Source organism: Tupaia chinensis, unplaced genomic scaffold (assembly GCF_000334495.1).
Source record: "Tupaia chinensis unplaced genomic scaffold, TupChi_1.0 Scaffold143758_1, whole genome shotgun sequence".
In the NCBI taxonomy this organism is placed as follows: domain Eukaryota; kingdom Metazoa; phylum Chordata; class Mammalia; order Scandentia; family Tupaiidae; genus Tupaia; species Tupaia belangeri.
In genome coordinates this window covers 2,066,540-2,082,446 of record NW_006203607.1, presented here as the reverse complement: position 1 = coordinate 2,082,446, position 15,907 = coordinate 2,066,540, and the positions used below count along the sequence as shown (strand labels likewise).

Sequence of the window (15,907 nt, the reverse complement as noted above, 5' to 3'; positions counted from 1 at the left end):
GGGGCGGGGGCTGTCACCTGAGAGGACCCGGGGAGGGGAGGCCGGCGCCCTCCGCCCAGCCCCGCCCTGCGCGGTGCAGCCGCCAGCGCCCACCCTCTGGGCTCTCCTCCGGCTCCCCTGAGTCCTTAGCCGGCTGACCCGAGGGACGACCGAGTGCGAGACTGAGACGACGGTCGGGTGTCTCTGTGAGGAGGCAGAGGACGGTCGGAAGTCCCCCTGGCCTGACCTCCAGGGCAGCACTGGCCTCCCGGTCCTCAGCCCCTTCTACCTGTGAGCCCGGCCTGGATCGGTGCCGCGCCTCCGCGGCCCAGCCCCTGCCCGCTTCGCTGCTCTCCCTGGCCCCCTCCTCTCTGCATTCAATCAGGCCCCTTCCAAAGTCTAAAGGACCAGAGTCCTTCCTGGATCGCCGTCTCACCAGCACCCCACCCGCCCTTCCCTCTGGCTCCACTGCCAGCTCTTCAGCGAGTCTGCACCCCACCTCGGATCTTCCTCACCTGCTTCTCGCCGCCCCCCTGCCCCGGTTCCGCATTGGGCCTTCCTGCCCAGCTTCTCCAGAGTGGTTCCGTGTTCTTGAAACACCACCTCCTTATTTCGGAGTTCCCAACTAACTGTAGGTACCACCTGGGCACTGGCCTTCCTCCTCTGTAGAATAAGGATAATAAAAGCCCCATTTTCCGGCGGTTTTGTGCAGATTGAATGACATGAGGCACGTGAGGGCCTTAACCTAGGCCGGCACATTTTCCTTTCATTGTAGTTTATTGAAGTAGTCTTCCTCCACTGGACAGAGTAGCAAGGGCCTAGACCTTGCAAGGTTGGCCTAGAGCTTTGGGACAAAGGCCTCCAGAGAATGTAATTGATCTGCCCAACAGAGTGAGGAATTTGGAGTCCACAGGAAGTAAGATGAAAGGAGAAGGAGGTTAAGAGAAGGATGTGGGCATTTCTTGGAGTAGGTGGGGAAATGTGTGGAAAGGACATTTAAGAACTGGGATGTGCTGTCTGGGACATAGCCTAGTGGTTAAGGAACCTGGATCCCACACAGCTGACAGTGGTTCAGGTCCCAGCCCCAGTGACTGGAGAAACACGCCAGGTGTGTTTGGAGAGATGTGGGGAGAGGGATTGCAGCATTGGGGGGGTGGTTCTCTCCCTCTCTGTCCCAACCCGGGGGGACAGTCAAACAGGTTTCCTGAGGGAAGGAGTGAGAGACTGGATGAATGACGCAGTGTCACAATGCTTCAGGGTCGTCTGGAGACGACACGGTGTCACAACTCTTCAGGGTCTTCAGGATCATCTGGCGATTGTGGGCCAGGAATCCACGGTGTCACAACTCTTCAGGGTCTTCAGGATTATCTGGCGATTGTGGGCCAGGAATCGCAGTTATGTACATGTTGGTGGGCTGTGATTGGTTGAATGAAGGATAGTAAAAAGGTGGGTTATGATTGGTTGCTTTTGTGGACCAATCATGAGGTGCCGGATATGCAAATCTGAGGGATTCTAAGCTCACCGATTTGCTATGGGAAGTGGCCAATCAGAGTATGGTTTAGCCAATTGTGGCCTTTGTAATTGTTTGCTCTCTGAGCCTAAGATGGCCATAGTAAGAGACTCATGAAAATGGCCTGGGCAGACTGGCTGGTGCGCAACCTCCCACACCTCTCCCTCCATTTCTCTCTCTGGTAAGTGCATGTACCCTCTGGCAAAACAAAGCAAAACTGAAGAACTGGCACGTCCAAACTGAATTTGAAGTTGTTGGTCTCGTGTTCATCCCTTCATCTGTCATGGGCCAAAGGCATAGATCCCATGCAAGTAAGTTTTCTTTATTGTGTGGAACTTACAGAAAGAGGCTGAGCTTTACGTTCGAATAGCACACATTGGTGGGTTAATAATAATGTGCAAAGAATGCTCGCGGATCACTGAGGCGTTTAAAGCCAGAGGTAATTAAAATCTATTTTAATATTAAAATCTACTTTAATTTCCAGAGGATATGTGTACTCGCCAGGGAGAGTCAGAGAAAGAGGGACCAGTGAGGCTCCATTTCTCCACCCCATCGAGATTTGGGGCCCACACATGTGTCCGATTTGTTTGTCAAGTTGCCAGGGCTGGGATTCAAGTTGTGGTCAGCCATGCAGGATCTAGCTCCCTTAACCACTGTACTATGGGGCCAGTCCATCTTCACCAACATTTTAGAGAATAAAAATAATAGTAGAGAATACTCTTAAACTCATTTAGAGGACTTCCACCACTGTGCTTCACAAACCAGTGATGGACAGAAAAAGAAATATGAGCGACAAATCTGTCTTAAGAACAAAGATGCAAAAATCCTACATAAAATATGAACAGATTGAATAGGGAAATCTATTTAAAGAGACGTCATGACCAAGTTGATTTTATACCACGAAAGCCAAGATGGTTTACAATGATGAAATTTACTAATGTAATTTTTGTTTGTTTGTTTTTGCTATAGAGCATGGATGTTTCAGAGAGAGAGGCGGGGGTGGGGGAGAGTGAGAAATCACTCCTCAGGGGGGATGACTACGCTTCAATGCCTTCTGCTCCATTCTCCTCTTTGAATTTTGGCCACGCATGCACACACACACACCTGGTGTGGTCTTTTTCTTTCTTCCTTCCTTCCTTCCTTCCTTCCTCCCTCCCTCCCTCCCTCCCTCCCTCCCTCTCTCCCCCTCTCTCTCTCTCTCCCTCTTTTCTTTCTTCCTTTCTCTTTCTTTCTCCTTTCTTTTCTTTCTTCCTTTCTTTTCTTTCTTCCTTTCTTTTCTTTCTTCCTTACTTTCTTTAAGAGAGGTTTCCTATAGGGTGCACGCGCTTGATAGAAAGACACAGAGAGATAGAAAGTGAGAAATCACCCCGCAATCCCTTCTCCATTTTTCTCTCAGGATCTTGGGCATCCATGCGCATGTGCCCAGCGTGAGTTTAAGCCACCAGGTTCAGGACTTGAACCACAGTCAACTGCATGGGAGTCCAGCAAAGTAACCATTATGCTATCTGCTGGTGAATTCTAAGCAATTTTATCACACGTGTAGGTGAGTATAACCACTGCCACAATCAACATACAGATCTGTTTCATCATCACAATCTGTTTCATCTCCTCTTACTCCTTAAATCTTGGTAACAGTAATTAGTTTCCATCTCGACACTTTTGTCCACTGTAAGGTGTTCTCTAAGTAGAGTTATCCTATAGTATGTATCCTTTTAAGATTGACTTTCTTCACTCTGTGTAATTCATGCGAGATCTGGCTAAATTCTTCTTTCTTTCTCTCTCTCTTTCTTTCTTTTTCTTTTTCTTTTTTAGAGGAAGCTTCTTTGCTATAGGGCATGTGCACTTGCAGGAGAGAAACAGAAGGTGAAGAATCACCCCCCAGAGAGGATGGTCATAGCAATCCCTTCTCCTCCGCTCCTGTCAGGATTTTGGGCACACATGCACACATGCCTGGCATGAATTTTAAGTTTCTGGGTCTGGGTCGCAAACGGCAGTCAACCATGTGGGAGTCCAGCAATGTAACTATTATGCCATCTGCTGGTCCCTATATTAAGTTTTTTAAAAGAAGCTCCCAAAATATTTTCCAGGGTGGCTTTTTCATTTTATATTTCCACCAGTGACTTATGAGAGACCCAGTTTCTCCACATCCTGGTCAACATTTGGCGTTGTCACTATTTTTATCTTAGCTGTTCTATTACTTTAGATGCGTGGTAATGTTTGTCATATCTTTAATTTGCCTAAGTTTTTAAATAGTTATTTATTTAATTTTATTCATTCATTTTATTTTATTTTTATTTTACCAGAGTGAGATACAGAGAAAGAGAGAGAGACAGAAAGTGAGAAAGCAAGCCACCACGTCTGGGACTTGAACCGTGATTGGCTATGTGGAAGTGTCCAGCGCCTTAACCACTACACCACCTGCTGGTCCCCAATTTGCCTGCTTTTTAAAATGGTATCTACGGTCTCAATAAGTTGTTTGATATTACTTATTCTGCTCCCTGGTTACTCAAATAAAATACAGAATGCTTCACAAATTTGCAAGTCATCTTTGCACAAGGCCATTCTAGTCTTCTCTGTATCATTTCAATTTTTAGAATATGTGCTGCCAGGCCAGCAGTGATGTGGTTAAGGTGCTGGACTCCCTACATGGCTGACTGCAGTTCAAGTCCTGGACCTGGTGACTTTCTCTCTCTTTCTTCCTCTCTCTATCTTCCTCTTTCACTCTGGTGAGTATATATGTCCTATAGCAAATTTTCAGAAAATAATAAGAACATTAACAATTTTTTGCTTGCTTCCTCTCTCTCTCTCACTGTGTTCCTCTCTGGTTAAATAAAAATAAATAAATATATAAAAATAAGTTAAATAAAATAATTATTAAAAAAGAAAGAAAGGAAGAAAGAAAGAACAAATGAAAGAAAGAATCCAAAGAGAGTGTGTATCTTTTCCCTCATTTCCTGGAGGGTAACATCTTGCAAAGTTCTATTACTATGTTACAATCAGAATCTGATACTGATAATGCGAAAACAGAGCATATTTACACATGTTGCACTTTTAATGCCAAACCACTTCCTTCTACCTGCAGGTCCTCCTTAACCCCTCACAATCACTAATCTGTTACCTATCTGTAATTCTGTCATTTCAAAAATGTTACGTAGGGCTGACCTAGTGGTTAAGGGAGCCAGAGCCTACATGGCTGATCAGGGCTTGAGTCTCAACTCTGGTCACTTGAAAAACATGCCAGTGTGTGTGCATGGGTGCCCCAGATCTGGCAGGATTGAGAAATGGAAGAGAGGAGATTGTGGCATGACCATGCCCCCCTGGGAGATGCTTTCTCTCTCTCTCTCAGAAATTCACGTGCCCTCCAAGAATCTTTCCGTAAAGTTATATAAATGGAGTCTTACACTGTGTGATCGGGGGTTGGCTTTCTCCACAGCATGACTCTCCGGCCCGTCACCCATGGGAGGGCATGTATTCATAGTGCATCACTTTTTATTGCTGAGTAGGATCCCACAGTGTAGCTACACTGCCAGTTGTTTCATTTACCCACTGAAGAAAGTCTGGTTCTTTCTAGTTTTTATTTACTTCATTTTTTTTAGGTGTTTTTGCCTTAGGGTGCATGTGCTCACCAGAGAGAGAGACAGGCAGACAAACACAGTGAGAGGAAAAGTGAGAAATCACCCCTCAGGGGGATTGGCCACACCACAATCTCTTCTCCATTCTTCTAGGATCTTGGGTACGTGTGCACATGTGTCCAGCATGAGTTTTAAGTCACTGGGTCCAGGACTCAAACCACAGTCGGCTATGTGGGATTACAGTGATGTAATCCCTGCTGGACCATTTTAAAAAGTTTTTTGTTTGTTGTTGTTTTTGCCAAAGGGCACGTGTGCTTACTGAAGAGACAGAGAGAGACAGTGAGAGAGAAAGCGAGAATTCACCCCCATGTGGATGTCCATGCCGCAATTCCTTCTCCTCCAATTCTCCTCCCGGGATTTGAGGCATGCATGCACGTGCCCCTGGTGCGAGTTTCAAGCTGCTAGGTCTGGGACTTGAACCACAATTAGCCTTGTGGGAGTCCAGTGCCTTGCCCACCATGCCACCTGCTGGCCCCAAGTTTTGTTTATTTTAAATAAAGTAAATGTTCATGTGTAGATCTTTGTGCAAATGTAAGTTTCCGTTTCTCTGGATAAGTGCCTGGGAGTGCGATTGCTAATGTATGGTAAGCCCTGTGTTTGTTTGTTTTTAATTTCCAGACCGTTTTCCAAAGTGGGTGTACATTTTACCTTTCCACCAGAAATGTGTGAGTCATCTAGTCAAGTAGACTAACTCCTCTCTCTTTATTCTTTTTCAAAATTACTTTATTTATTCTCTAGTATCTCCTTTGCCTCAGCACACACGCTTTCAATATTCATGTGTGTGTGTGCACCTGTATGTGCGTTCGCTTGTTTATGCTAGACGAGGTCTTGCTATGTTGTCCAGACTGGTCTGGAACGTGTAATCTTCCTGCCTCAGCCTCCCGAGTAGCTGGAATTACAGACGTGTGCTACCGTACCCAATTCTTGTCTATGTTGCTAGCACTTTGATAGAAATTGTGTTAAATATGTATATGAGTTTGAGAACAGATGACATCTTTGCTTTGTTGTCATTTTCTAATCTATACTATGTCTCTATTTAATTAACTCTTTGATTTCTTTTGTAAACATGTAATTTTCAGCAAACCAGTCCTAAACAGGTTTTGTTAGTTTTACCCTAAATATATCATTTCTAAGTGATTATAAATGTTATTGTATTTTTTTGTTTTAGATTTTTGCCAGAGTGCATGCACTTGCCAGAGAGAGAGAAAGACAGAGGAGAGAGAGAGACAGAAAGTGAGAAATCATCTCCCCGGGGGCATGGTCACACCACAGTCCCTTCTCCTCCATTCTCCTGTCAGGATTTTGGACACTCACACACATGAACCTGTCACGTTTTCCAAGTCACTGGGTCTAGGACTCGAACTGCAGAGTTGGCCATGTGGAATCCAGCACCTTAACCACCATGCCATCTACTGGCCTGTGTTATTATATTTTCTGAAAGTTTATTTATTTTACTCGTGAGAGACAGCACATGTATGTATATGTAAGAAAGAGTAACAGCGTGAGAGAGAGAGAAGGAGGGAGAGGCAGCCACCTTCCATAGCGACTCATCGTGCCATGACCCCCTGCCCCCAGCCCTTCACAGCCCCAGCATGATTTCATGTCTGTTAGGGTCCAACCCGCAGTCAGCCATGTGGCTTCCAGCACTGCCATTCAGCATGCTACCACCTTCTCTGCTGAGGCTGAGTCATTACTGTATTATTAACTCCTCAGTCTATGTGTTCACTGCTACTATACAGAAATGTTATTTTTGTATATTTATCTTCTATCCTGATAGTCTGTTTAACTTGCTTATTCATTCTTGGAGGTAATTATTTTGTAGGTTTAAACATGTTCTATGTAGACAAGTGCCTGCAAATAGGGACAGTTTTGTATTTTCTTTTCCTATCCTATTCTTTCATTTCCTATTCTTGCTTTATGGCACTGGCTCGTATTTCTAGCACTTCGCTGGTTCTCTTATTTCAGATGCCGAATCCCCTTTCAGTTTATGCCTGCTTTTGGTCACGTTACTGTGCCCTGATGGAGTTTTTATTTTTGTTATATATTTTGACCCGACTTTATCATTGTTGTCTCTAAGAGAGGACTGATCAGAGACAATCTCTTCTACATGAGAACTGGAACTCAACCCCATTTAGGAACTGAACAAAATGTCGTGAGTACTTTCTTTTTCCTGAGTAGGTATGAGACTGGACGAGTCCCTGCCTTCATAGAGCTGATATTTAGGACTGGGGGTCCGGATAAGACGGGAGTGTGCTGAGGACTCTATGAGGAGAAACTGGGGTTCGGGTTAGGTCTACTGGTTATCTACTGGTATCGACTCTGAGAAGCATTTTGCCGGGGTTCTCTCTACAGTTCTGTCTCACACGTCCTCCGCTTAACCAAGAGGCCCTCGAACCTTTCTTTCACTGTCTCGGCTTCCTTCCCTTAGTCTGCTCCTCGCGTTGTCCTTCCTCCTCCCTCTTTCCTAGTTTCTCTCCACGTTACTCGCTGAACGTTCTCTGCGCCCAGCACTGTGCTCTTTACTGTAGAGGGCGTGTTTTCCTTACCTAATTCCCGTTGGTCCTCAAAGACTCACCTCCTCTCCGGGCTCAGCAAACTGGATTAGCCGAGAACAGGATGAAAATGCACTGTTTTAATTGCCAAAGGGTATGAACTCTGGCCAGAGAGAGACAGAGACAGAGAGAGAGGGGCAGTCAGCACCCCCGGCAGGGCATGGCTCACAGCAGTCCCTCCTGTGTCTCCAGCCTCCTGGGATTTGGGGCCTGGATATACACACACTCAAGCTGCCAGGGTCAGGATTCAAACTGTGGTTGCCATGGGGGATCAGGTCCCCTTAACCTAACTAAGCTATGGGGTCAGCCCTGGAAATCCATTTTTAATTTTTTAGACCCTAATATTTCTTGAGGACCTGCTATGTGTCAGTGTTGCAGTGTGAGGAAGTAATCGGATGACATAATCGTGGAAAGATAGCTAGAACTACCATTTATTAGTCATGGTGATGGTTAATTTTACTTGTCACTTTGAGCTAAGGAATACTCAGCTGGTAAGATGTTCTTTCTGAGGGTGTCTCTGAGAGCATTTCTTTTTTTCGTTTTAGAGAGATTTTTGCTATAGGGTAGTGTGCTCGCTGGAGAGACAGAAAGCGAGAAACCACTGTGGGAGTCCAGGACATAACCATTATGCCACCTGCTGGCCCGCCCTCTGAGAGCATTTCGGAAGCCATCAGCCTGGCGCGTAGTAATGGGCTGAACAAAGAAGGCCCCCCTCACTTATGGCAGCGGCATCGCCCAATTTACTGAGGACCCAGAGAGAACAAAAAGGCGGAAGTGAACTGTCTCCCTCTCCTCCTGTCCTTGGCACAAGAGCTCCTGGTTCGTGGGCCTTTCCCCAAGACTTAAATGACTCCCCTCCTCCATTCCACCCTCCTCCATTCCTCCCGTTCTTAGGCCTTTGGCCTGGGACTCAATGACTCCCTGGCCTTCTGGCTCTCGGGCTTGCAGAAGTGTATTGGGGCACTCCTTGGCCTCCACGTGGCTTGAGTCAACTCCCCTGATAAATATCCTTTCATATCCACAAGTGAAACCCTTTGGTTTGGTGGACACTACTAAAGTTTATCTTCTCTTTCTTTCTCTCTTTTTCTTAAGTTTGCTATAGGGCATGTGCACTGGCCAAAGACAGTCAGAGACAGAGAGAGAGAGAGAAAGGGAGAAAGCACCCCCTGGGGATGCCCATGCCACAATCCCGTCTCCATTCGCCTCTGAGGATTTTGAGCCCCTGGGGGTGCTTTCTCCTTCTCTCTGTCTCCATCTCTCTCCCGCCAGGGCACAGGCCTGGCTTGTGTCTCAGGCAGGTCCAGAGCGACAACCGCAGTCAGCGGGATCCTGCCGTTTTAATCACTGCGCCATCGACTGACCCCAAATGTTTATGACTTTTCTATTTGCATTATTATAATGATTGTATATTTAAATACTTAATATTTAAGTACTTACGTGTATTTATATAGTATTTATATGACAGATAACGTCCCAGTGAGGTCCGTGCATTTTGTCGTTAACCCCTTGCATCCACCACCCCATTTCACACACAGGAAGACTGAGGCCTGGGGTTAGGAAGCGAGCTCCCCAGGACACGCAGCTGTGTTTCCAGCTCTCTGCCACACGGCAGACCCGCGCGTGCATTTCCTCCTCCCCTCCTAAGACCACAGCGTAAGGTCGTGTGCTTTGGGCGCTGCCCAGAAACCGATGGCAGGAAGGAGTGGGGCGGACACCCAGCCGTGGCCACAGACCCGCAGGCGCAAGCCTCCATGTTGCTGGGCCCATCCTTTCTCAGAAAATAACTCGTAGATCTTCTATTTGATCTGCGGCTGGGCCGCCCCAGTGTACGCCCCTCAGTGCTCTCCTCTCCAGACTTTGTAACTCGATCCTTCGCTCCCGGCTCCGACGCGGAGGAGGCGCGGCGTGGTGGCAGGGGCCTCGCTGGCTGGCTGCTGCTCCGCTCCTCCGCCGGCTCCAGGCCCGCACAACCCCGGCCGTGCTCTGGCGCCCCCCAGCGGCGCTCTGCCGCACACCATACGGACGCCGAGAAAAGGCCCTTGGCAGGGGAGCCCCGGGAGAGAGGGGAGAGACGGATCCGGCACCCGGGATCTACCGAGGGAGTTACCGCCTGGACTTCAGACCCAGCTAGGCTTGGATCCTACTCCACTGCATACTGACAGTGTGACCTCTGTGCGCCTCGGTTTCATGTGAAATGGGCGCATTCAGTGCCTCCTGATGGCCCTAAAGTGCTGAGCACAAGTGCCCCACGGCTCTGGGTGTTAATTAAAGCAGGAGGAATGCTGTAAGCAAATCTGGGGGCTGGGGGGAGCCGGGCAAAGCTGGGGACAGAGCAGGTGACAGACGACCTCTTCCTGCAGCCGGCCAGTCCCACGGAGCAGTGTGCGTGAAGGACGTGGAGGAGTCTCTTAATCATACCCGTGAGGGCGCTGGAACCTCTTCCGCAAACCTGCTGAGGGCGGGGACAGCTGCCCATTCTCGGCTGCGCCCCAATCCTCAGCAGGTTTGCTCGCCTGGCCTCTCCCCTCACCTGCCTGGACTTCCCACAGACGCTCTTGGTGAGAACAGAGCCCCCCAAGGCTCTGAACTGCCAGCCTTCGCCTCGCACTCGTCCCACCAGATTCTGCCCTAGCTCTGTCCCCCGGTCAGCGACAGCGCTGGCCTCCATGGTTTCCTCCGACCCCTGCAGCATGTTTTCTCGGCCCCTTTGCAGATTTCTCTTCCCTGCATACTGTCGGCACCTCACAAGGTCCTGTTCTGTCCTTCCCCCTACTCTCCACACTCTCCCAGTCTTCTTATCCACCCCACGGATGGGAACTGCCACCTAGATGTTTACACCAAACCTCCCACCTGCTTTTCCGACACCCCCCCCCCCTTTTTTTTTTTTTTAATTTTTTCAGAAGGCTCAAGGGAGACAGACAGGGCTGGGGACAGGGCTGAGAAATTCCTACAAGGGGGACCAGCAGTTAGTGTAATGACTATGTCGCTGGACTCCCACGTAGTCGACCGCGGTTCAAGTCCTGGACTGGTGGCTTAAACTCACGCCGGGCGCGTGTACGTGCGTGCCCAAGACCCTGAGAAGAGAATGGAGGAGAAGGGATTGCAGCGTGGCTATCTCCCCTGGGGGGTGATTTCTCGCTTTCTGTCTCTCTGTCTCTCTCTGTCTGTCTGGCGAGTGCACGTGCCCTATAGCCAAAAACCTCTCCAAAAAGAAAAAGAAAAGAAAAGAAAATAAGGAAATTCCCAGAAGGGAGGGCCACACACCATAATCCCTTATCCTCCAGTCTCCTTTTGGGATTTTGGGCATGCACACATACATACATGCCCAGCATGATTTTTTTTTTTAAAGATCTTTGATATAGGGTGCATGTGCCAGACAGAGAGACAGAGAGACAGGAAGTGAGAAATCACCCCCATGATTTCACCCCCCAGCCATGCTGCAATCCCTAGGGATACGTTCTCATTTTGTGTTTCTCTCTCTGGCTCTGTCTTTGGCAAGCGAATATGCTCTTGAGCAAAAGAAAAGAAAAGAAGAAAAGAAAAAGGAGAAAAGAAAAGACAAGAAAAATGATGTGCATTTCTATCACATTACACTTTTTCAGTCGCTTTCCTTGTTTAAATTTGGCACTTGCAAGAGGGCGCTTAGCCTGCTAGGGAGTGTGGGGAGGAGCAAGTAAGCCCCCCCACCATGAGGCGTGGTCACTCTACAATCCTTTTGCCTCAGTTTCTCCAACCTGTCAGAATTTGGGGCATGCATACACTCATGTACAGTGTTTTCAAACTACTGGGTCCTGGACTCGAACAGTGTGATTGTCCATGTGGGATCCAGCTGCCTCGATAGCAGGCCACTGGCTGGCCCTCTGGTCGCTTTTACATCTGTTAGTGTCTGCGGGTCCACCAGAATCTGCATGGAGAAGCTGGACCACGATGAACATGCCCTTGGCCTCCCAGCCCTCACCTTCTCCATGAATACAGTATTTAACTAGTCCCTATGCTTGCAAAAATATGAATAGTGTACTGAAGGAAGTTACCCTATTGTGTAATTCTTTGTGCATTTATTGGATTCTGTACTGCTAGAAAACAATTCTGAAGCCCAAAGGTATTATTTTTATGGCATTTAATATACTGTTAGCGATTTTCCAGAAAAAAAAATTAAGCCAATTTAAACTTCCAACAACAGTAAATGAAAAATGTACAGTTTCCAATATCCTCAACAACTCTGAGCATTATAATTAAAACTCTTTTGCTGACTTGATAAGTTTTCAAAAATCTCATTTAAGTTTGTATTTTTTTATACCTTTTTTTTTTTTTTTGAGGTTTTTGCTATAGGGTGCATGCGCTCGCCAGCCAGCCAGAGACAAAGAGACAGAAAGTGAGAAATCACCCCCCCCCGGGGGGATGGGCATGCCGCGGGATGGCCATGCCGCAATACCTTCTCCTCCATTCTTCTCTCGGGATCTTTGCCATGTACACACACGCACCCGAGGTGAGTTTAAGCCACTGGGTCTGGGACTCAAACCACGGTTAACTACATGGGAGTCCAGCAACATAGCCATTATGCTAACTGCTGGTCCCATCATTTAAGTTTGCATTTTGGGGGCCAGATGGTGGCATGGTAGTTAAGGGGGCTGGAGCCAACATGCCCAACTGCAGGGTTCATGTCCCAGACCTGATGGCTTGAAAAACATGCTGGGCACATGTGTGCGTATGCACAAAATCCTGAAAGGAGAACTGGAGGGGGTGACCATTTCCCACCTGGGGGATATTTTCTTACTGCCCCCTACTCTGTTTCCCCTTGGTGAGCACATGCTCCCTCTAATAATTTTTTTTAAATATGCATTTTTCAGTGCCAGAAGGTGGCGTGGTGGTTGAGGCAGTGGACTCCCACATAGCTGGTCATGGTTCAAGTCTCAGACCCAGCAGCCCCAAAATCACAAGAAAATAGATAAATAAATGTTAAGAATTTTTTTTTTTATTAGTAATTAGGTCCAGATATTTTTTTTTTAAAAAGACAGAGATGCCATTTTCTTTCATGTCATTTAATTTATTTATTGTTATTCAATTTGACCAGACACAGAGAAGAGAAAGAGAGAATGAGAAAGCAAGCTACCAGGTCTAGGACTCGAACCTCAGTCAGCCATGTGGGAGTACAGCACCTTAACCACCATACCACCTGCCAGTCCTGGTCTTGGTATTTTTCTTATGTTTATTAACCATTGTACTTTTTCTGCAAATTTTCTTCAGATAATTGTTTTTCCTTTTTTTTAGTAGAGGACATATTTATTGATTTGCAATGCAATATATACTACATTTGTAGTGTAGTGTTTTAGGGTGTTAACATTCTTCTTTCTCTCTCTCTCTCTTTTTTTAATTTGCTACAGGGCACGTGTGCTTGCCAGAAACACGGAGGGAGAGAGTGAGAAAGCACCCACCCAAGGGGGATGGCCCTGCTGCAATCCCTTCTCCTCCATTCTTCTCTCAGGACCTCGGGTATGTACGCACACACATGCACCCAGAGTGAGTTTCAGGCTATCAGTTCTAGGACTTGACCCACGGTCATTCATGTGGGAGTCTAGCACCTTAACCACTGTGCCACCTACTGGCCCCTTCTGTTGTTTTACTAAGTTCACTTCCAGGGGGACCTTGTCCACGTGGTGGCAGGTGGAAATGGCAGAGGGCTGATGAGTCTGTCAGAAGGAAGGACCATCTTCTCGAGTCAACATTGATGTGGTGGACAACTGCCCAGCCCCCTCAGAAGCTGTCAGGGTGAATATCCCCAGTGCCAAGATGGCTGCCCGGCTGGGTGCTCTGAGTTCACTGAGCAGGTTACATGACGAAGCCAACAACCAGACACATTAGTGCCAGGGACTGATCGGGCGAGCCTGCAGAAAGGAAGCCACCGGTTTTCCCGTCATGGCCTTCAGCACGTCTGTTCTGTGAAAATGCAAATATTCAGAGAAAGGGCCTACTGGTGTTTTAAAATTAGGCTAAGGGCTGACATCCCCCACAGCCTCGGTCTGCCTGGATCCCCAGGGTCAGCTGGGTACCTACAAAACCAGCTGCACCTGAACACCAGATTCAAGGAAGCAGGTCAGACCCAGCACACCTTGTTGGAGATCAGGAGAGGCTGCAGGGGGCAGCATGCAGACCTGTGGTCCCTGCCCCCAACACCATGAGCGCGTGACCAGGAGAGGACCAAGAACTGCTGAGGACAGGAGGGAGGGCTGGCACTGATGGGTGACCGCCATCTGTTTCCTGGTAAGAGAACCACCCAGGAGGAGGACTGTGATTGGAGCAGGACCACACTGTGGAGATTTGCAAATCTGGGCTACTTCCTCTTGGGGGCCAGCTGCTAACACATCTGGGTAAGTAGGCCCCACCTAGTGAATTGAGGGCCCTTCTCACCTTAATCAGGGGCTGCAACGCAGTTGCTGGAGGTTGGCCGAGTCTCCTTGGATGGATATTGCAGGTGTGTAGCACCTAAAAGCTTTCGTAAATTGGGAATTAATTGGAAAGAACCAAACAACACCATTAGAGAACAGGTTTAGTCATGGGGAGAATATCTCTGGGGTTAGCAGAGATATTCTGGTGGTTGGGACACTGGACTCTGTGGTTTGAGTCCTGGGCCTGGTGTCTTGCTTTCTCACTTTCCCTCTCTCTCTGGTGAGTGCACATGCCCTATAGCAGAATTAAAAAAAATAATAATAAATAGGGGCCAGGCAGTGGCATGGTGGTTAAGGGGCTGACTACGGTTCAAGTCCTAGACCTGGCAGCTTGCTTTCTCACGCCCTCTCTCTGCATCTCTCTCTGGTCAAATAAAAAAAAAATAATAATAAATAAAATTAATTTTAAAAAATAAAATAAAATAAATAATTCTTTAATAAAAGCACATCTCTGTATCTTCTTATAAAACAAATATTTTTATTATTGTTTAGTGTGCTTTTTGTAAGATAAGTTTTCTTTGGATTAAGAAAAGTAAGTGACAGAATCAGCAGTTAGCGTAATGGCTATGTCGCTGGACTCCCATGTAGCCGACTGCAGTTGGAGTCCCGGACCCAGTGGCTTAAACTCGTGGCGGGCACGTGTGCAGGCATGCCCAAGAACACGAGAGGAGAATGGAGGAGAGGGGACTGCGGCGTGGCCATCCCCCCCTGGGGGGTGATTTCTCGCTTTCTGTCTCTCTGTGTCTTTCTGGCAAGCGCATAAGCCCTATAGCAAAAACCTCTAAAAGAAAAGAAAGGAAAAGAAAAGAAAAGAAAAGAAAGTGATTTCATTCTACCCTATGCTCACTCATTACAGATAATGATCAGAATCATTTGGAGTTGAGACTTTTTTTTTTTTGAGAGATTTTTGCTATAGGGCTCGTGCGCTCGCCAGACAGAGACATAGAGACAGAAAGCAAGAAATCACCCCCCAGAGGGAATGGTCACGCCACAATCCCTTCTCCTGCATTCTCCTCTCGGGATCTTGGGCAGTCACGCACACGCACCCGGCGTGAGTTTTAAGCCACCGGGTCCGGGACGCGAACCACGGTCAACTATGTGGGAGTCCAGCGACATAGCCATTACGCTAACTGCTGATTCCCAAGTTGAGACTCTTTTGAAGACTCTGAGCTGGGAGCAGATCTGAATTATCCTACTATCTGCCAGGAAGCATGGGAACGATTTGGGGATGAGGCGTGCCCACATGCTTGTCCTACACTCCTTGGAAAAATCCACTTCCGTTTCATTTTCTGGTGCCTCCCTGGGGTGTGCTTCTAGAGTCCCCCAGCTTTAATGAAGAGCTGGTGGGTCTCTCTCCCCCCGCCCCCCCCCTCGTCATTTGGGAGTGGTGACCGAGAGCAGGACTGGAGGTCCATTGGGAGAGGAGGGGCTGTGTGACCTGGCAACAGTTTCCCACTGGAGGTGGGGGAAGTACCTGTCTCTCTTGGCACTTGTTGGAAATTGCCCAATGAAGAGATTGCACAGGAAGATCCCACTTTCTGGGTGGGAAGCTGGACCCCTGGCTCTAGTGCGAGCCTCGTCCCTTTTTAGTTAACCTGGATCTAGAGTCTGGACCAAGTCTGAATTCATTCTGGTGAAGAAGAGGTGTAATGACTAACTCCTTGATTCCTTGAGGAAGTGACCCTTAAACTTCTCTGGTTATGTACGTCTTTGCAAATCTGGGCCGCCCCCCGAAGACTGCGAATACCCTCTCACTTGTGAAACCTGCCCCACTGGCTGGCTGTGTGGCCC

At 47.8% G+C, this 15,907-nt stretch overlaps 1 protein-coding gene and 1 non-coding gene across 2 annotated transcripts in view; both read right to left on the bottom strand.

Moving 5' to 3' along the window:
- Nucleotides 1-15,907, bottom strand: part of COL9A2 (collagen type IX alpha 2 chain) — a 44,154-nt gene that overhangs the window by 16,998 nt on the left and 11,249 nt on the right. Inside the window, exons 3-4 of the mRNA XM_014582712.1 lie at nucleotides 495-642; nucleotides 227-378 (exon numbers count right to left, since the gene is read on the bottom strand). Coding sequence (XP_014438198.1) covers nucleotides 227-378; nucleotides 495-642 — 300 coding nt within the window. The remainder of the gene's footprint in view (nucleotides 1-226; nucleotides 379-494; nucleotides 643-15,907) is intronic.
- Nucleotides 4,001-4,105, bottom strand: LOC114005419 (U6 spliceosomal RNA). Its single transcript, XR_003547272.1, has one exon. It is a non-coding gene; the product is annotated as a U6 spliceosomal RNA (small nuclear RNA).